Source organism: Cherax quadricarinatus, unplaced genomic scaffold (assembly GCF_038502225.1).
Source record: "Cherax quadricarinatus isolate ZL_2023a unplaced genomic scaffold, ASM3850222v1 Contig90, whole genome shotgun sequence".
Lineage (NCBI taxonomy): Eukaryota > Metazoa > Arthropoda > Malacostraca > Decapoda > Parastacidae > Cherax > Cherax quadricarinatus.
The window spans coordinates 173,733-195,398 of record NW_027195116.1 but is presented as its reverse complement, the minus strand read 5'-3'; the positions used below and the strand labels follow the sequence as shown (position 1 = coordinate 195,398).

Below are 21,666 nucleotides of genomic sequence, written 5' to 3'. Positions count from 1 at the left end.
ATACAATAGTATTCTGCATAACCCCAAATACCTCCTCACTGACAACTTCCTTGTTCCTCCTCCATTTCTCCCTAAACCAATAATCAGCATAACCACTAATATCATCTGTATCAGTAAGACCTTGACCCACCACATAACCCCCCCCCCAATCAGCGACCACTAGATGCGCTATGGTAGTCACCATCTGCCTTTCCCTAAATTTTCTCAGGACATAACCTGATGGTCGATCACCCTTTAACACCTCCTCTAATCCTGCCCTAACTCTAATCGCGTTAAACCTTTCATTATGTAATCCTTCAATCCTACTCCTTAAGCCATCCACCTCACCTCGCACATCTTCCCTTCCCCCCCCCCCCGTCGTAAACAGCATTCAGCTGTCCCTCCAGGTAGTTTTGCAAACCATATCTCCACCTTGCCTGTTCCTTTCCACGTATCCTAAAAAACTCTGCTATTGCTGTCTTTGCTCGCATCTCCCACCAGTCAAGCAAATCCATCCCACCATCCCTACCCTCCCAGCAATGTCTCCACCATTCCTCAAAGGATGAGCCTTCATCCCCCTCCTGCAGAAGCCTCACATTCAATTTCCAATACCCAGCATATATGCGAACTATACCATCCACCAGCAGATCAGCTATCACCGCCCTGTGATCCGAAAAACCGACATCAAAAGCCCTCACTCTCTCCACATCAATCCCCTGCATCACATATATCCTATCTAACCTCGCCCCATAATTCCCACGAATAAACGTGTGCTCCACCCCATACTCCCCCCTGTCCACCACATCTACAACACCTACATCCCTTAACACATCCCGTAGCGCACCCAAAACACATCCTGCCCCCCTCGGCGTCACATCCCCATACCTAATCACACAGTTCCAATCACCTCCAATTACAGTTATGGAAGGTAAACCCCGCAAATAATACATCAAAACATCACATACAAAATCAACTTTGACTCTAACATTGTTACATGCCGGCATATATACACCAATGAAACATACTCTCCTCACCCCCCAGTGCCCATCTACCCTTACAACCCTCCCCCCTCCCCCCTCCTCCCAACCCATGACACGCAATGGGCTGCTCTCCTTTACAGCTACTGCTACCCCTCCTTTTAATTGCAAAGCATTACTGACAAACATTTTATAACCCCTCAAACTCAATTCACTCCCTAACCTATGGTTATGCTCCTGCAAAAAACATACATCCACATCAAACCTTCGTAAAAACCACTCTAACCAAACCCTTTTTACCTCAGATTTAAGCCCATTGACATTTATTGTGACACACTTGAATTTGCTAGAAGAGGGGGCTTACCCCTATGCCGCTGTATCTTACTCACTTCACCTTTCTCAGTACCTGTACCATTTTTATCCTTTTTTCTAACCTGTCCTCCAGCCCCACCTTGCCCCCCACCACTGATCTTCCCCGGTACACCCCCTCCCCTGCGTGCCGTGTCCCCTACAACTACCCATGACTTCTTCCCGGGTCTCTGCCCAGGTGTTAAAACCTCATCGAGGTCAAAAGCACCCGCAGTCCTTTTTCGTGAGCTCTCACTCACACACAAATCTACCTCCTGCACGTCCTCCTGATGGACTTCCACCACCACTTCCATGTCCTCTCTGGCATTCCTCGAACCCTTCACCTGTTCCTGCTGCTCAACCATCAGCTGTATCTCACATGACTTCTCAGGACCATCCTCCCCGGCCACCGTCTCGTCGAAGAACTCCTTCAGCACCGCATCCAGCAACTTCTCCTGGGTAGACTCTTCCACGTCCACCCGTCCCTCAGGCAATGGGGGCCCCTCCCCTGTCACCTCCGGGAGGGTAACACAGGTACCGACCGTCGATACTTCCCGTTCTACCTCTTCACTCCATCGACCACTCGTCACTGGTTCCTCCTCTCCCAACTCAGGCATCAACTCACATGGTCTCTGCTCCACTGCCAACGTACCAGGAGCCCTGGTAGGCTGCCTTCTAGGACAGTGAGCTGCCATATGGTCATATGAGCTACATAGTCGACAGGTCTTTCTCTGGCCGGCATAGTGTACAAAAACCCGCGTCCTGGACTCCACCAGCATGACGTAGGACGGTATAGGCCTAGCCAACGTCATTTTGAGGGTATAAGAGCCCTCAGGTCGTCCCTTATATGGCCCTTCTGTCCATACTCCCATCGTTGCCGAATGAACTTTACCGTAGGTGTTGAAAACCTCCTGTATACTATACGCCGTCGCCTCGAAAGGGACATTCCTCACCTTCACCCACGTATAGTACCTGGATACGTCATGCATAACAACGTCCACTGCAGAGTTGACCGTCACCTTCCTCTCCTGGTACTCTTCAACAAGTTTGTCGTAGACGCCGGTACGATTCAGTTTCAGGAAGACTCTGGTCATCCCATTTAAGGCAACACCATATACTTCCTCGTTGGGGACGCCATAGGCGTCCCTGATGATAGCAGGTAGCAATGTATGCATCGTAGCTCCAGTAAGCGTGCCACGTACCAGCTGTATACAAACAGTGTTAATCCGCTGTCCCACTCGGTACGCCATTTTGTCTTCTAGTTGCTAAAGGTCACCACCAGAGGGCAGGTGTAGCTACTAGGCGTGCGTCCTCTCTCCCCGGAGGTCGAGAGACAAATGGGGGGTATGGTTTGCATGGTCATGTGCTTAGGAGCTTGGGTGGGGAGGGTTGAGTGGGATAGTGTATTTGTGACGAGGCGAGTGACTTCATTAAAAATTTGTGGTCTTATTTATGCAGATGATCTGGATGTTGCACGTGTGGAAAACTCGGTTAGGTTGGTAGACAGGATTCTGGGTCGCTTGGGAGCATTGCGGCCTTATCATTTGACTCTTGTGCAGCGTGCCATTGTTATTAACGTCTTATTGTATAGTAAGGTTTGGCACTTGGCAGCCGTGTTCCCTTTAACTGGGACGGCAATTGCAAATAATCTAAGATGGGTTTTTAAATTCTTGTGGGGTTCGGACTGTGATTGGCTTAAAAGGGATGTGGTAATGTTACCTGTGCGTCAGGGAGAGTTGGGTTTGATGGATTTAAAGCGGAGGGTCAAATGTATCTTCATTAAGAGGGAGGTGATGAGGGAGGGTGTGGGTGGGGGGGGGTTAGTCAAGATACACAGTAGATTGAAACATATGTATTCTGGGGTAGAGTTGCGTGAGTGTGAAACTGTTTTAAGGGCTCCGGTGTTGGCTCGGGATCTAGGGAAGGTAAAAATAGGTAGGCTGTGTAGGATGTTAATGGGGAGGGTAGTGGCACCGGTGGAGGGGATTTTCCCCATGTATGAATGGGGAAGTATATGGGGTAGGTTCAGTAGGTTAAGGTTACAACCCCGTGGGCATGAGGTGATGTATCGTTTTTTGCATGGGATTTTACCGTCGGGTTTGGTTTTACGGGATAGACGGGTGGTGGGGGGGGGGTCTGTGGAATATGTGGAGGGGAGGATTCGGCGTTCCACGTAGTGTATTTTTGTGAGGGGATGGGGAACGTCAGGGGTTGGTTGAGCAGGGTGCTGCGTAGGATAAGGGGTAAAAGCATTTCTGTTCTGCGGGCATTAAGTCTTGACGTGGGGGGTATGGATGAGAGTATTGTTAGGACTGTGGGGTACATTATGGTAGATTATATTTACATATGGTGGGTAATGCTGGGGAAGGTGTTAGCGAGGTGAAGCGGCGGGTATTAGTGGTTACGTTAGCAAGGTGAAGCGGCGGGTATTAGCGGTTACGTTAGCAAGGTGAAGCGGCGGGTATTAGCGGTTATGTTTTAAAAAACATTGTGTTGAAACAGGGATATTTATGGGCGGAGGTGGGAGAGGGATTTTCCAGAGGGATACAGAGAACTAACATTACGGGTATTATTAGACTTGTAACTCAGGAAGGATGGGTAGGATAGGGATGGTGTATGCTACTGTGGGAAGGGATGTCAGGGGTATGACACGGGGTCGCCTCCTGGTGTTGACAGTTGCTAAGGTTGTGTGTGGTTTGATGGGAGTGAGAGTTGTTGAACTAACGCACTTTTTCTGAGGTGTAAGAAATATTATCATTGGCAGTTATTGTCACCTGGTCGAGGTGACATTGTTATAACATTATCTACATAATTATGTAAATTTTGATATTCAATGTAATGTGTCTTGGTGTTATTGTGAACACCGATAATTATATGTTTATTTAAGGATTCCTTCATATTTTGTAAGGATGTACGTAAGCTGGAGTTTTGAGACTCTATGACCGCGGGTTCAATCCCGGCCGGGGGTATGGTTTATTTAGTGGTAGGGTGTGTATGGTGCTGTTTGGGAGGAATAGCGCCTTTATGATTGAACCTGAGTCTTGCTAGTAGAGATTTTGTAACCTGTAACCATACGTGTCTACCTATATATGTAGTTATGCATAATTTAAAATGATCAATGTAACTTGTCATAATAATGAGGCATTCATACCTGTTTTTTAACTAGTTGAACGTTTTGGTATAGTATATATAATGTAAGATCTTGCCTGGGGTGTTTTTGCTTATATATTGTTACAGATGTTTTTTACACGTTCATTATATATGATTCAGTGAATGAGTTTTTGATCTTGTATATAGCCAGGTGAAAGTGGATGTTACGGCCCCCTGCCAAACTAGCGGTTAAATAGTTAACCTGCCGGCCGGCAGTACCACTGGGTACGTCATCAAACCCATTGTGGGGACTGCTGAGGCGGCCTTAGAAGCAGTATGTACCTGAACACCTCACGGTACGCATCTAAGCAGTAGGTACCTGAACACCTAATGGTACACATCTACTGGCTTTAGAAGCATTAAGTACCTGAACACCTCACGGTACGCATCTAAGCAGTAGGTACCTGAACACCTCACGGTACACATCTACTGGCTTTAGAAGCAGTAAGTACCTGAACACCTCACAGTACACATCTACTGGCTTTAGAAGCAGTATGTACCTAAACACCTCACGGCACGCAGCTAAGCAGTAAGTACCAGAACACCTTGCAGTATAGATATATTGGCAGTAGAGAGTATTCTCCTGCCCATCTTTTGGTATTCTACTGGCTTCTACTGATTTTAGAAGAGCCACTCACCGCAGCTCACTGAGTCTGATGGCCTCAGTTACTTGACGGCCGCACTCAGTGAGCTTGCAGCATGATGTTCTGCAAGTAATATTAATTAATCGGACCACCTTGCGGTGTCAACTGGTCTTGAAGGCGGTAGATAGTACTCGCCAGACCATCTTACGGTGTACTTCTACCGGCTTTGGAGAGTATTGACAGGACTACCGGTGATGTCTGCGGACTCACCGCCTACGCTGGTCAACTGTGTGCCGGAGTCATCTGATGCTGTTTAAGTGGGACATTACACGAAGAAAAGGTTGGAGTGTTACACTGAACTGGGCTAGGACCGTAGTGTGACACTTAGGGAAGTATGATGGAGTGGAACACTGAGATATGCTACAGGACCGTAGTGGAACACTGAGAAGAAAAGGGTGTCGTGTGACACTGAAGATGGCCTGGTTGTAGTGTACATTGAATAGTGTCATGTGAATGGCCTCTCGAAAGACGCTACGTCGATAGTGAGTGTGTCGCAGAGACAAAGGTGTCAAGTGTGACACAGTCGAGAAAGGGTGTGGATGACGCAGAGGAAATGGTGACGTGTGACACGGAGAGTTGGAGTGTCTGGTGACACAGAGAAAAGGGTGTCAAGGGACACGGTGGAGAAGGAGCGTCACAACTCGAATAAGTGTCGTGTGGGACACAGAGCGTCATTATAAGTGTCGTGTGAGACACGGACTTGATCATAATTTATTATTGTACAAATGTTATTTATTTATTATTTTAGAATATATATATATATTATTTTAAGATGCTAATAATTTATTATTGTAACATTTTAAATACCTCTAGACCAAAGATTGCTTTTATATTATATTAAAGATTAATTTATTTTAATGTGCAGTGGAGATGTCATGTCTGAGGGCAATGTTGGTGTGAATATAATGCAGAGAATTTGAAGTTTGGAAGTTAGGAGGAGGTGGGGGATTACCAAAACTGTTGTCCAGAGGGCTGAGGAAGGGTTGTTGAGGTGGTTCGGACATGTAGAGAGAATGGAGCGAAACAGAATGACTTCAAGAGTATATCAGTCTGTAGTGGAAGGAAGGCGGTGTAGGGGTCGGCCTAGGAAAGGTTGGAGGGAGGGGGTAAAGGAGGTTTTGTGTGCGAGGGGCTTGGACTTCCAGCAGGCGTGCGTGAGCGTGTTTGATAGGAGTGAATGGAGACGAATGGTTTTTAATACTTGACGTGCTGTTGGAGTGTGAGCAAAGTAACATTTATGAAGGGGTTCAGGGAAACCGGCAGGCCGGACTTGAGTCCTGGAGATGGGAAGTACAGTGCCTGCACTCTGAAGGAGGGGTGTTAATGTTGCAGTTTAAAAACTGTAGTGTAAAGCACCCTTCTGGCAAGACAGTGATGGAGTGAATGATGGTGAAAGCTTTTCTTTTTCGGGCCACCCTGCCTTGGTGGGAATCGGCCAGTGTGATAAAAAAAAGTGTATTTATGTATCCCGAACTCTTTATTACAAAATGAGTAATCTACTATCTAAAAATTACTTTTTTTGTAATAGTGGACAGTTTTCACTTCGGGGGGTAGGTGGGGGGGGGGGTAGGAGTGTAAGCAATCTCTGCAATAGCAGGTCATGCGAAACACATGTCATATTATTTAAGATGTCTAACGTTGTCCATTCTCTGTAGGATGTGATGTATAGATTATCTCCGGCAGTGTAAATAATCTGTATGACCCCTGTGGGGTCATACAGCATCATTATTGTATTCCCAACTGTATGACTCCTCTGGGGGTCATACAATGGGGAATAATGATGCTGTATACAATAATGTATTATTGAATACAATAATGATCTGGTTACTTCATAGTATTTACTTATAGATATTTTCAACATTCTTTCAGGGAGGAAGATTGATGAACTTGTTCGTAATGAGATAATAAAGTATGGCCGTGAAGATGGCAAAACCAAAGAAACGAGGATTGAAATGAGTAAACGTCTGAACGTGTCCACCGCAACAATCTCTAACATTATCATGAGAGACAAAAAGTAAGATAGAAACTTTTTACAAAGGCAATTTTGAGCACACTATTGTTTAGTGGGAAGAAATTTTAAAACGTAATATTTATCGTCTTATGCCAACAGAGAGAACCCTGATAAACATAAAAGGATTAAGCAGATGAGTTCAAACAAGAAGCAGAAGAAACAGAGACAAAAGCAGCAGCAACAAGGTAAGTTATGCTTTACTATTGCTTCAGTTTTACTGAAATATATTGCACATAGGTCACATAAGTCACTTAGGTCACATAGATCACATAAGTCACATAGGTCACATAGGTCACATAGATCACATAAGTCACATAGGTCACATAGCTCACATATATCACATAAGTCACATAGGTCACATAGGTCACATATATCACATAAGTCACATAGGTCACATAGGTCACATAGGTCACATAGGTCACATAGGTCACATAGATCACATAAGTCACATAGGTCACATAGATCACATAAGTCACATAGGTTACATAGATCACATTGGTCTATATATTGTTGTCAATGTTGATCCTCAATTGACTTATTAATAACATACCATAATATTTACACCCAAAATTATATATTTTTTTTGTGGGATAGAAGATTCTATAAAGGCAAGGCACAACATATCCTATATATATATATATATATATATATATATATATATATATATATATATATATATATATATATATATATATATATATATATGAGAGAGAGAGAGAAGTAAAACTTGCGATTTTGGCATAATTAGCAACATTCCTCTTGTCGAATAAGACAAGTGAAAATTTGTGTATGCAATAATTTCGCAAAAATCATTCTGAACCTAAGGAAAAAAATATTTTTCATTATGTTTGTTTATTGTTAATTAACTGTGCCGAATATGTAAAACTGGTTATGTAACAAGAATTCTTTTAAAATTTAGTTCTTTCTAAAAATTTCATGTGGGATTAAAGATATATTTTTTTCATTTATGTTAATGAAAAAAATAATAATTTTGTACCAAAAGAGCCTTAGAAAACTTACCTGGAAATAAATGGCGTAAAATACTGACATAATGGTGGAAAAAAAACACATAAGCAGTATAATATGATCTTTTATTGACAACGTTTCGCCCACACAGTGGGCTTTATCAAGTCACAAACAGATCTACCTGGGTGAAAGGTATGTGAGTATTTATAGGATGAGATCAGGTGGAGAATGCTGGGTAGGTTGAGCCTGAACCTGCATGTGACAATCTTCTGAGTAGGATGATAGTCTAGATTGGGTAAGTATATGAGTAAACCTTCTGCAGTGTTCCTCCATTCCTATGTTCCTATGTGGGATAGCGATGAAGAAGTTTCTTGGCAAGTGGTTCAGCTATGTTATAGAAGCCACTATTCTGGTTGAAGTTGTTGGATATAGAGATAAGCGATGATTTCAGGATTCTTAGGTATTGAGTGTTGTCTTCTGTGGCGATAAGTCTTGAGTTTCTGTAGTTTATTAAATGGTTGTGTGAATTTCGGTGTTGAACGCAGGCATTCCTTAAATCACTAGGTTTGCCTGCGTACTGGTGTTTTGAAATACGTGTTTGGAGGTCTCTTGATGCTTCGCCCACGTATAACTTGAAGCTTCTATCTATTGCTGGTAATGTCATTGATGGTGATGGATGTGGAGGTAGATACTTGGAATGAGATAATGGAAAAGATGTTGGTAACGTGTTTGGCAATCGAGTTGGTGGGGACGACTATGTATCTCTCCTCGGCAGTGTCTTCTCTCGGCGTGTTGAAGATGTTTAATTCCCGTCGTCTGCAGTCTCTCATAAAGTGCCGAGGATAGTGGAGTTTGGAAAATACTTGTTCAATAAGAGAGCATTCTTCCTCAAGGAACTCATTGCTGCAGATTCTGAGTGTGCTCAGGAAAAAGTCTATAATTACACCACGTTTAGTTTTGGTGTCGTGGTGAGAGTAGAAGTGGAGAAGATCGTTTTGGGTGGTGGGTTTTCGATAGACTTTAAAACGAAGTTCATGGTCAACTTTGTAGAGAAGAACATCAAGGAAAGGAAGAGTGTTGTTGGCTTCTTCTGGGAGTTATGATGTCGACTTCTTCTGGGAGTTATGTTGTCGACTTCTTCTTCTGGGAGTTATGTTATCGACTTCTTCTTCTTCTTCTGGGAGTTATGTTGTCGACTTCTTGTTCTTGAAGTTATGTTGTCGACTTTTTCTTCTGGGAGTTATGTTGTCGACTTCTTCTGGGAGTTATATTGTCGACTTCTTCTTCTAGGAGTTATGACTATAATGTCATCAACATAACGGAGCCAGGTGACAGAAGAGGGAATGATAGTGGAAAATCGCTCGGCTTCCAGATGTTCAATGTATAGGTTAGCCAGGACGGCACTAAGTTGGCAAACCTATGGGTAGTCCAAAAGTCTGCTGAAAGAGGTGATTTTCGAAAGAGAAACACGTAAAATAGTGAAGTTACGTCAAGGCTGGAGAGTTTCTTGTTCCTCAACTTGATGTTGCGAATGCGACTGAGAAGATCACTCGAGTGTTTGAGATGTGCTGGACTGGTTGTGCCCAAGAGTTTAGAGAGATGTTTAGCGAGAATTCTCAAGAATTGGTGGGGAGTACTGCCTATTCACGACCAACTCTCAGGAATTCTCGCTAAAAACTTCTCTAAACTCTTGGGCACAATCAGTCCAGCACATCTGAAACACTCGAGTGATCTTCTCAATCGCATTCGCAACATCAACATCAGGAACAAGAAACTCTCCAGCCTTGACGTAACATCCCTATTCTACAAAGCACCTACTAAACAAACCATCGATTCACTCGATCTTCTTTTTCCAGGAACTATGTGTTGGCTTTACGTGTTTCTCTTTCGAAAATCACCTCTTTCAGCAGACTTTCGGACTACCCATGGGTTCGCCACTTAGTGCCGTCCTGGCGAACCTATACATGGAACATCTGGAAGCCGAGCGATTTTCCACTATTATTCCTTCTTCTGTCACTTGGCTCTGTTATGTTGACGACTTTCTCATCATAACTTCCAGACTCTTCAGCGTTCAAGCTCTCCAACACAACGTGACTCACGAAATCGTACTGACACGAGTGCAAACAAACCATACCACGGGTGGGATTAGAACCAGCGATCAGAGAGTCATAAAACTCTAGACCGACACGTTAGCCACAGGGCCAGCTAGCTTCAATAAGATTAATCCAACTAGCTATATTTCTACGCCATAGGAAGGTTAGCATAGGCACCACGATTTTGTGAGCCATGTTGATGACTTTGAGAGGACTTGAGCTAGAGTTCGTCACGGCCACGCTAGCGGAATATTCGTCTGTAAAAAACTTGCATTCGTGGTCACAGTGATGCCTATGCTAACCTTCTGGTGTAGAAATATACATAGTTGGTTGAGTCTTATTGTAACCAGCTGGCCCAGTGGTTAACACGTCAGTCTGGAGATTTATGATTCTCTGATCGACGGTTCTAACCCCACCCGTTGTAAGGTTTCTGCAACACAAGCTCAACCAGGTCGAGCACTCAATCCAGTTCACACTAGATGAAGTCGACAACACTTTTCCTTTCCTTAATGTTCTTCTCTGCAAAATTGACTAAGAACTTCGTTTCAAAGTCTATTGAAAATATGCTAACCAACACGATCTTCTCCACTTCTACTCTCACCACGACACCAAAACTAAACGTAATTATAGGATTTTTCCTGTGCACACTCAAGATCTGCAGTAGTGACTTCCTTGAAGAAAAATGTCCTCAAATTGAACAAGTAATTTTCCTCAATAGCCTCTGATGTGGAGCTCTATCAAACACCTTACTGAAGTCCATATACATAATATCATATTCATTACTATGATCTACCTCCTCAAATACCTTAGTGAAAAAAGTTAGTAATTTCGAGAGGCAGGAACGCCCCTTTGTAAAACAGTGTTGAGGTTCATTAATCAATTTATCTCTTTCAAGATGGCTACAAATTGCCTTGGCAATTGTTGATTCTATAAATTTTCTCACTATGGAGGTAAGGCTTATTGGTCTATAGTTTGAAGCTATGGACCTGTCACCTGCCTTGCAAATAGGTATTACATTGGCCATTTTCCACTTATCTGGTACTATGACAGTTTGTAGTTATATGTTGAAAATATTAGCCAAAGGTTTGCTAAGCTCCTCTTTACATACCTTTAAAACCCTTGCAAACAGTTTTTAGGGCCTGGGAATTTCTTCGATTTTCATTTCTCTATTTGCCTGAGGACCATGTCACTAGTTACGCTAATTGTGCAAAGTTTATTATAGTCCTGATCTATATAATTTATCATTTCTTGAATTTCGCTAGTATCACTGTCAGTGATCTGTTCTTGTCACTTTAACCTCATAATCTCTTTTAGCTTTTCTTATTCCCTTTTTTATGTCTCTCTTTAATCGAATATATTGATTTCTTAACTGCCCATCCCCTCTTTTGATACGCCTATATATGCCTCTCTTTTGAGCAATGAGATGTTTTAATCAATTTTTTATCGATTTGTGATTATTTTTGGCTGATCTAAATTCCCTACTAGGAACATATGTTGCCTGGGCAGCAAGAACTATGTTCTGAAAAACGTCATATTTGCATTCAATACCACCTACCTGTCCATAGTCAGGTCGTTTCAGTTTAGTCCACCCAGGTAATTTCTCAGTCCCACGAAATCGGCCATGTGAAAGTCTGGAACAGAGACTTGATTGCACTTTATTTGGTAATTTCATGATATATTGAAAATAAGTGATTTGTGATCGCTTTACCCAAGTTCATCATTAACTTCCAATATTATTGATTATTGATTCCTTGTTGGCAAGAACCAAGTCAAGCAGATTGTTTCATCTAGTTGGTGTGCCATAATCCATGTAACAGGTGTTTACTTCGCTGGTAAATTCTACACAGATTTCCTTACCCTTTGTGTAGACGAGAAACAGGACTATAGGATATCCTTCTTGAACACCCTCAGTTGAATTTATATCATGCTCCCCAGTGTAGACCATCGACTCCTTCCTGTGTCTTGCAGCTCTTGCTGCAAGAACTGCTGTTTATCTTTCTTGTCAGACTTCAAAGCCAAGTTAGTTTTGGTGAAGCAACGTCATCGCCTCTTTTCAAATATTTCGGACAGCAGCTTCAGAAACAAGGAGGCGACTAGTTTCGCTTTCGGCTATGGATCTATTTTCTGCATTTTTCTGAGAGGTTGACAAGCAAGACACATATAACAGTTAGGTAACTTTATTCCATCTTTTCTCTCTTCAAAATATTTGCGCCTCACATTGACAGTATATTTGTCTTCATTCTACTTTACCCAGCTTCACATTTTTCCAGACTATGGACCAGAATTCTTCTCCATGCTGAGGGACTGATCACCTCTAAATAACGTCTTCGAGAATAATGGACTGATTACATTGTTTCAACATTCTAATACTTCTGCTGCCTCCTCTGTAGTCGACTGAAGAAACCTATTGTTTAGGCGATACATTTTGGAATAAAAAACACCTTAGTGTTATACATGTGTCTTATAAAGCTTAAAGGTTGTTAACGAACCATTTGATCTCCAATAGAAGGATATCTCAAATAAGTATTCTGTCATCTATATATTTTAGATTCTATAACAGGGTGTGAAGCACAGATGTTATATACACAAAAATATATTTTAAAGTATATATATATATATATATATATATATATATATATATATATATATATATATATATATATATATATATATATATATATATATATATATATATATATATATATATATATATATATATATATGCAATAAGATCACAGTAAACAGGTGATTTCAGAATATGCAAAACAACCACTCTGAAAGAATAGAGAAATTCCAAGCGCTTTCGTGACTACTCACATTATCAAGGAACTATGAAAGTAAATCATCCAAAGAAGCTATATAAGGGGTCTGGCCAGCACCTCACTATCAGATTCCACAACGGTTAAACACCTGACGCGCGCCGACCCAACTTGGATAGGTTCTTTGCACAACTCACCCACAAACTATTCTACCCAAGAAAATTTAAAAATTATTATTTGTCCAGTGTAATATTAAATTCTTCCCAAATTCTATTAATTATAAATGGATCTAATTTATATAAACCAAAGGAAATATTCATATTATTGTCAAAACTGCTTTTTATGAAACAAGATTCAATTATATTCCTGTCGACCATGGACTTGCTTGATACTACTTTCTCAACTTTTTGAAAATCAATTGGATGGTTAAAATCTCTTACATGAATAAATAGAGCATTGGAATCTTGTCCAGTTCTAATGCTATATTTATGTTGTTTTAATCTTAGTTCGAGATTTTTACCAGTTTGACCGTAATAAACTTCATCGCAAATTTTACAAGGAATCTTATAGAAACATCCATCAGCATTTTGGGGAGAATTCTTTATCAAAAGTTTTTTTACTGTATCAAGATTTTTGAATACAACTTTAATATTAAAAGTCTTAAGAAGAGAAGGCATATCAACCAAGTTTTCATGGTAAGGGAGAATTCAACTAAAAATATGTTGGTTCTCCCTTACCATGAAAACTTGGTTGATATGCCTTCTCTTCTTAAGACTTTTAATATTCAAAAATCTTGATACAGTAAAAAAACTTTTGATAAAGAATTCCCCCCAAAATGCTGATGGATGTGTCTATAAGATTCCTTGTAAAATTTGCGATAAAGTTTATTACGGTCAAACTGGTAAAAATCTCGAACTAAGATTAAAACAACATAAATATAGCATTAGAACTGGACAAGATTCCAATGCTCTATTGATTCATGTAAGAGATTTTAACCATCCAATTGATTTTCAAAAAGTTGAGAAAGTAGTATCAAGCAAGTCCATGGTCGACAGGAATATAATTGAATCTTGTTTCATAAAAAGCAGTTTTGACAATAATATGAATATTTCCTTTGGTTTACATAAATTAGATCCATTTATAATTAATAATACACTGGACAAATAATAATTTTTAAATTTTCTTGGGTAGAATAGTTTGTGGGTGAGTTGTGCAAAGGACCTATCCAAGTTGGGTCGGCGCGCGTCAGGTGTTTAAACCGTTGTGGGATCTGATAGTGAGGTGCTGGCCAGACCCCTTATATAGCTTCCTTGGATGCTTTACTTTCATAGTTCCTTGATAATGTGAGTAGTCACGAAAGCGCTTGGAATTTCTCTATTCTTTCAGAGTGGTTGTTTTGCATATATATATACATATATATATATATATATATGTATAATATATATATATATATATATATATATATATATATATATATATATATATATATATATATAATATATATGTATAATATATACATATAGTAGGTGTGATTTCTACAGAGCGGTCTCTGAGGCTGACCGACGCATGGAACTGAGTGGCTCCCACGGTACGGTCTCGTCCCGAAAGGCCTTCTACAGAGCGGTCTCCCACGGTACAGTCTCCCACGGTACGGTCTTCTCTGAGCGGACTCCTTCCGCGCAGCGCCCGCGCACCCGCCCGCGCCACCCGCGCCCGCCCGACAGGGACCCACCCGACCGGTGCCCGCCCCGCGCCTTCTGCAGCACCTTCTGCAGCGTCGTCCGGATAGCCCCCGCTCCCCGAATTTTTTCTGATTTTTTTCGAAATTTTTTTTAAATTCATTTTCTTATGCTCTCCATCTCCTCGGATCAAATTTTTTTTGTTTCCCCCTATGGGTACCCCTCCCACCACCCACTTCCATCTCAAATTTTTTCGAATTTTCTTATGATCTCCTCTTCCTTGGATCAAGTTTTTCTCGATATCAATAATACAAAGACTCCACTTCCTTGGATCAAGTTTTTTTGGATTCCCCCCTCTGGGGGTAAGCATTCAAAATGGACTTCCACTTGCATCCCAAATTCCCTGCTCCATCTCCTCGGATCAAGTTTTTCTCAATAACAATAATACAAAGACTCCACTTCCTTGGATCAAGTTTTTTGGGTTCCCCCTCTGGGGGTAAGCATTCAAAATGAACTCCCACTGGATTCCCCCCTCTGGGGGTAAGCATTCAAAATGGTCTACCCCTATGGGGTTTCGAATTTTCTTGTATTCTCCAATTCCTCGGATCAAGTTTTTCTCGATATCAATAATACAAAGATTTTCCCCCCACACCTCCTACCACCCACTTCTACCCCAAGTATATCTCCTCCATCTCCTTGGATCAAGTTTTTCTAGATATCAAATAACACGAAGACTCCATCTCCTCGGACCAAGTTTTTGGATTCCCCCCTCTGGGGGGTAAGCATTCAAATGAACTCCCCCTATGGGGCATGGTACTTTCTCTTACTACAGGTCTAAACAAGTGTGACGTCACTCCACCTGTGTTTACTCAGCGGTCAGTGACGTCACGTGATGACCTCACACACAGGCTGAATCTCGTCGACTTCCCCCTATGTCAGTGACGTCAGGTGTTGACCTCACACAGACCAACAGGCTGAATCTTGTCGAGCAGACAATAAAATGCAGGATAACACTAATACACAATATATTCATTTATTTATTATACAACCAATGCATTTTATATACATCCAACAAAAATATTAATTGAAAAAAGGTACAATTCATTGACTAAAATCAACATATTTTTCTCTTGAAGAAATTCTATGCATTTCTTCTGGATCATCTTCGTCGTCACCATCTCAGTATTACACATTTCATATACAACATAGGGAAAACATTTTCACTCTTAACCCGGGATAACCCAAATAATTCCACATTTTTTCGTTAATACCCACAACAATCCACAATTTCTTTACAAAAGATTCACTCTCCTCAAGTCTAGACATTTTTCTCGTTTTAACTATTTCATCAGAAAAAGTCACCTCAACACTTACAACTTATAACCACTTTTCGATAAATTCACTAGTCACTATTTTACATATTACGAAGTTAATACCCACACACACACACACGCACACGCACACGCACACGCGCACGCGCACGCACACACACACACAGACACACGCACACACACAGACACACACACACACACACACACACACACTCATACACACACACACACTCATATACACTCATACACATACATACGCACACACAAACACACACACAGACATTGAGGACATCACTTACGAGAGGCCCCTTGGAGCTAGCGATCATGTGGTTCTGAGTTTTGACTATATAGTAGAGTTACAAGTGGAGAAGGTAACAGGAACTGAAGGGGACAGGCCAAACTATAAAAGGGGGGACTACACAGGTATGAGAAACTTCCTGCAGGAGGTTCAGTGGGACAGAGAAATGGTAGGAAAATCAGTAAACGAGATGATGGAATATGTGGCAACAAAGTGCAAGGAGGCAGAGGAAAGTTTTGTTCCCAAGGGAAACAGAAATAATAGGAAGACCAAAACGAGTCCTTGGTTTACCCGAAGGTGTAGGGAGGCAAAAACTAAGTGCAACAGAGAATGAAAAAGGTACAGGAGGCATAGGACCCAGGAAAACAAGGAGATTAGTAGAAGAGCCTGAAACGAGTATGCGCAGATAAGGAGGGAGACCCAGCGACAGTATGAAAACGACATAGCATCGAAAGTCAAATCTGACCCGAAACTGCTGTATAGCCACATTAGGAGGAAGACAACAGTCAAGGACCAGGTGATAAGGCTGAGGAAAGAAGGTGGAGAATTCACAAGAAACGATCAAGAGGTATGTGAGGAGCTCAACACGAGATTTAAGGAAGTATTTACAGTAGAGACAGGAAGGACTCTGGGGGGACAGACCAGATGGGGACACCAACAAGGAATACACCAACAAGTGTTGGACGACATACATACAGATGAGGAGGTGAAGAAACTGCTAAGGGACATCGATACCTCAAAGGCAATGGGACTGGACAACATCTCTCCGTGGGTCCTTAGAGAGGGAGCAGATATGTTGTGTGTACCACTTACCAAAATCTTCAACACATCCCTGGAAACTGGGCAACTACCTGAGGTATGGAAGACGGCAAATGTAGTTCCCATTTTCAAAAAAGGAGACAGAAAAGAGGCACTAAACTATAGACCTGTGTCATTGACGTGTATAGTATGCAAAATTATGGAGAAGATTATCAGGAGGAGAGTGGTGGAGCACCTGGAACGGAACAGGAGTATAAATGCCAACCAGCACGGATTCACGGAAGGCAAATCCTGTGTCACAAACCTTCTGGAGTTTTATGATAAAATAACAGAAGTAAGACAAGAGAGAGAGGGGTGGGTTGATTGCATCTTCTTGGACTGCAAGAAGGCCTTTGACACAGTTCCTCACAAGAGATTAGTGCAGAAGCTAGAGCATCAGGCGCATATAACAGGAAGGGCACTGCAATGGATCAGAGAATACCTGACAGGGAGGCAACAACGAGTCATGGTACGTAATGATGTATCACAGTGGGCACCTGTGACGAGCGGGGTCCCACAGGGGTCGGTCCTAGGACCAGTGCTATTTTTGGTATATGTGAACGACATGACGGAAGGGTTAGACTCAGAAGTGTCCCTGTTTGCAGATGATGTGAAGTTAATGAGGAGAATTAAATCTGATGAGGACCAGGCAGGACTTCAAAGAGACCTGGACAGACTGGACACCTGGTCCAGCAAATGGCTTCTCGAATTTAATCCTGCCAAATGCAAAGTCATGAAGATAGGGGAAGGGCACAGAAGACCACAGACAGAGTATAGGCTAGGTGGCCAAAGACTGCAAACCTCACTCAAGGAGAAAGATCTTGGGGTGAGTATAACACCGAGCATGTCTCCGGAAGCACACATCAATCAGATAACTGCTGCAGCATATGGGCGCCTGGCAAACCTGAGAACAGCATTCCGACACCTTAGTAAGGAATCATTCAAGACACTGTACACCGTGTATGTCAGGCCCATACTGGAGTATGCAGCACCTGTTTGGAACCCGCACTTGATAAAGCACGTCAAGAAACTAGAGAAAGTACAAAGGTTTGCAATAAGGTTAGTTCCAGAGCTAAGGGGAATGTCCTATGAAGAAAGATTAAGGGAAATCGGCCTGACGACACTGGAGGACAGGAGGGTCAGGGGAGACATGATAACGACATATAAAATACTGCGTGGAATAGACAAGGTGGACAAGGACAGGATGTTCCAGGGAGGGGACACAGAAACAAGAGGCCACAATTGGAAGTTGAAGACACAAATGAGTCAGAGAGATATTAGGAAGTATTTCTTCAGTCATAGAGTTGTAAGGCAGTGGAATAGCCTAGAAAATGACGTAGTGGAGGCAGGAACCATACACAGTTTTAAGACGAGGTTTGATAAAGCTCATGGAGCGGGGAGAGAGAGGGCCTAGTAGCAACCGGTGAAGAGGCGGGGCCAGGAGCTAGGACTCGACCCCTGCAACCACAAATAGGTGAGTACAAATAGGTGAGTACACACACACACACCTCACTTTTCTTTGAACACTAAGATGTAACATGAGCGCAAAAAACATGAACACAAACCAAACACACACGAACACTTACAACAGAATCACCTCTTTTTCGGTGTCTCTAGCTCCAAAACAACGCCCCACAACTCACATCACCCACATCTCGCAACACCCACAACCCACAACACCCACACCCCACAACACCCACAACAACAACCCACAACTTATAACCACTTTTCAGCATCTCTAGTTCGACAACACCCACAACCCACAACACCCACAACCGACAACACCCCACAACCCACAACACCCATAACCAACAACACCCCACAACCAACAACACCCACAGCAACAACCCACTTATAACATCTTTTTTTGGCAACTCTAGTTCAACAACAACACCCACAATGCACAACACTCACAACCCATTACACTCACAGCCCACAACACCCAGAACAACAACCCGCTTATAACATCTTTTCGGTATCTCTAGTTCGACAACACCCACAACCTACAACACCCACAACCCACATCACCCACAACAACAACCCACTTATAACATCTTTTCGGTATCTCTAGTTCAACAACACCCACAACCCACAACACCCACAACACCCCACAACCCACAACACCCACAACAACAACCCACTTATAACATCTTTTTCGATATCTCTAGTTCGACAACAATACCCACAACCCTCATCACTTACCAATTTATTCATAATTTTTTTTCCTATTTCGATACAAATTTTCCCCCTTCTTTTTATTGAATCTTAAAATGTAATACACATTCCTCCCTACTTTACTAAAATTCTAATAAAATCCTCTCCATACCCATCTCCTTGTATCCACATAAATTAATATTATACTCACAACAAGTAATCTCACTACCCAACTACTGTGACATGCTTCTACACACTCCAATCTTTTCCAGTGTATCATAACTTTTCACTTCTATAATTTCTTTTATAATATTCACACATTACCTTTATTTTCAGTAAAATCCCCTCATATTTCATTAAATTTTTAATACAACCCTCCCCATACCCCTCTCCATCTCACCCACATTTCTTCACACCCACTCATCCGTTTCCCAAAACACCTCTTCAGAACAAACACAAAAATCACATTTCACATCCATAAATGCATCTCATCACCAATCTCAAATCCACTAAAATCACTGTAACCAAGATATTTACAAAATTCTATGACCAACTAACACAGACAGACAACACACTTTACTTTGAACTCCTTCAAAACACACTCATATATCATCATTTGAGACCACCTTTTCTCAGTATCTCTTAAGAAATATTCTCTCATCGGCAACCTTCATCATCTCACTACAGAACAATCCACAGATTACTTCGAACACTCTCATAAATTATTTGAATACTCATATAAACACCTTTGGACATTTTCCAAACAACACTGAAACATTTCCAAGTCAACATTTTGATTACTCCCAAAAAAGATTTGACATCTCTAATTTATCTACACTTACATATTTCATTAAATTACAACTCATCTCCAAAACTCCTCCCTCATTCTCCAGATTTTTACAACAGTATCACAAAAACTAACTCATACACTTATGTCATGAGACATTACCAACACTAACACACACACACACACACACACACACACACACACACACACACACACACACACACACACACACACACACACACACACACACACACACACACACACACAGACACACAGACACACACACACACACACACACACACACACACACACACACACACACACACACACACACACACACACACACACACACACACACACACACACCACACTTTACTTTGTACAACACCAAAAACATCATTACCTTTGGTTACTCCAAAAACATTATTTGAACACATTCAAGAAACATCATCAAACTCCTTTGAATACTCCCAAAACACCACTGAATACTACCAAAACAGCACCGAATACTGCCCAAACAACACTAAAAATCACCAGAAACTAAGATCAACACCACCAACTAACACCCACTTTACAGAAATCCCCTCAAATCTCTATAACCAAGACGATCCCACTCACCTCAGACTATTATATAACATGAGAGGAAAAAAAAAAAATTCTCATAAATCATTTGAATACTCAAAAAAAAAAAAACACCTTTGAACATTTCCAAACAACACTGTAACACTTACAGCAGGATCACCACCAACTGAAACCATAACATGTACACACACACACAAAAAAAAAAAACTAAGACATCCATCAACTATCATCAATGACCAGTCATTTTTATAAACATTCGCACAAAAAATCACAATCACCAACTCCATACAATATCTAATACACTCTCCTCACTACCACCAACACATACCAGCACAGATAGGGATACCTCCCATGACATCACACTCCATCCTGTGTTTACTTGACGACGTCACACCCCACTTTTACTTCATTTAACTTATTGAGAGGAAGCTACTTGTTTCAACCTGTTATATCTCCAATATCTAAGATCACCACAATCAAGACGTTTACCAAATTCTATAACCCCACCACTAAGTTCACACATTTCTGTACACATTCTCTTAAAACTTCATCATAACGAAGATCACTAAAACTATCTATACTTTTACTAAGATCATATAATAACATTTTGTCTTCTCTAACTCACTCACCAATTTACATTCTCATTCACACTTACACATTTCATTAACCGAAATTACATCTCATCCACCAAACTCCTCCCTCATTCTCCAGACTTTACAACATCAGCACAAAAGAAAAAAAAAACTAACTCATACACATATGACATGAGACATTACCACAACTAACACAATGACTAACTTTGAACCAACTCTGAACATCACCAAAACACCACTGAACATCTTCAAAAATACTCTGCACATCATTTGAACACCAAAAACAACATCAAACACCTCCAAATACTCCCAAAACACTACTGATTACTACCAAATCACCACTGAATACTACCAAAACACCGTCAAAATCGCCATGAAACTAAGTTTAGCATCACCAGCTAACACCCATTTTATAGAAATTCCCTCAAATCACTATTGCCAAGAATTCCCTCCCCATGGGCACAAAAAAAAAAGAAAAACTTGAACACAAACCTAATACGCAAACACTTAGTACATG

At 41.5% G+C, this 21,666-nt stretch overlaps 1 protein-coding gene across 1 annotated transcript in view; it reads left to right on the top strand.

Moving 5' to 3' along the window:
* The window catches only part of LOC138851203 (uncharacterized), a 181,114-nt gene that overhangs the window by 72,807 nt on the left and 86,641 nt on the right, over positions 1-21,666 (top strand). Inside the window, exons 2-3 of the mRNA XM_070080035.1 lie at positions 6,968-7,112; positions 7,209-7,294. Coding sequence (XP_069936136.1) covers positions 6,968-7,112; positions 7,209-7,294 — 231 coding nt within the window. The remainder of the gene's footprint in view (positions 1-6,967; positions 7,113-7,208; positions 7,295-21,666) is intronic.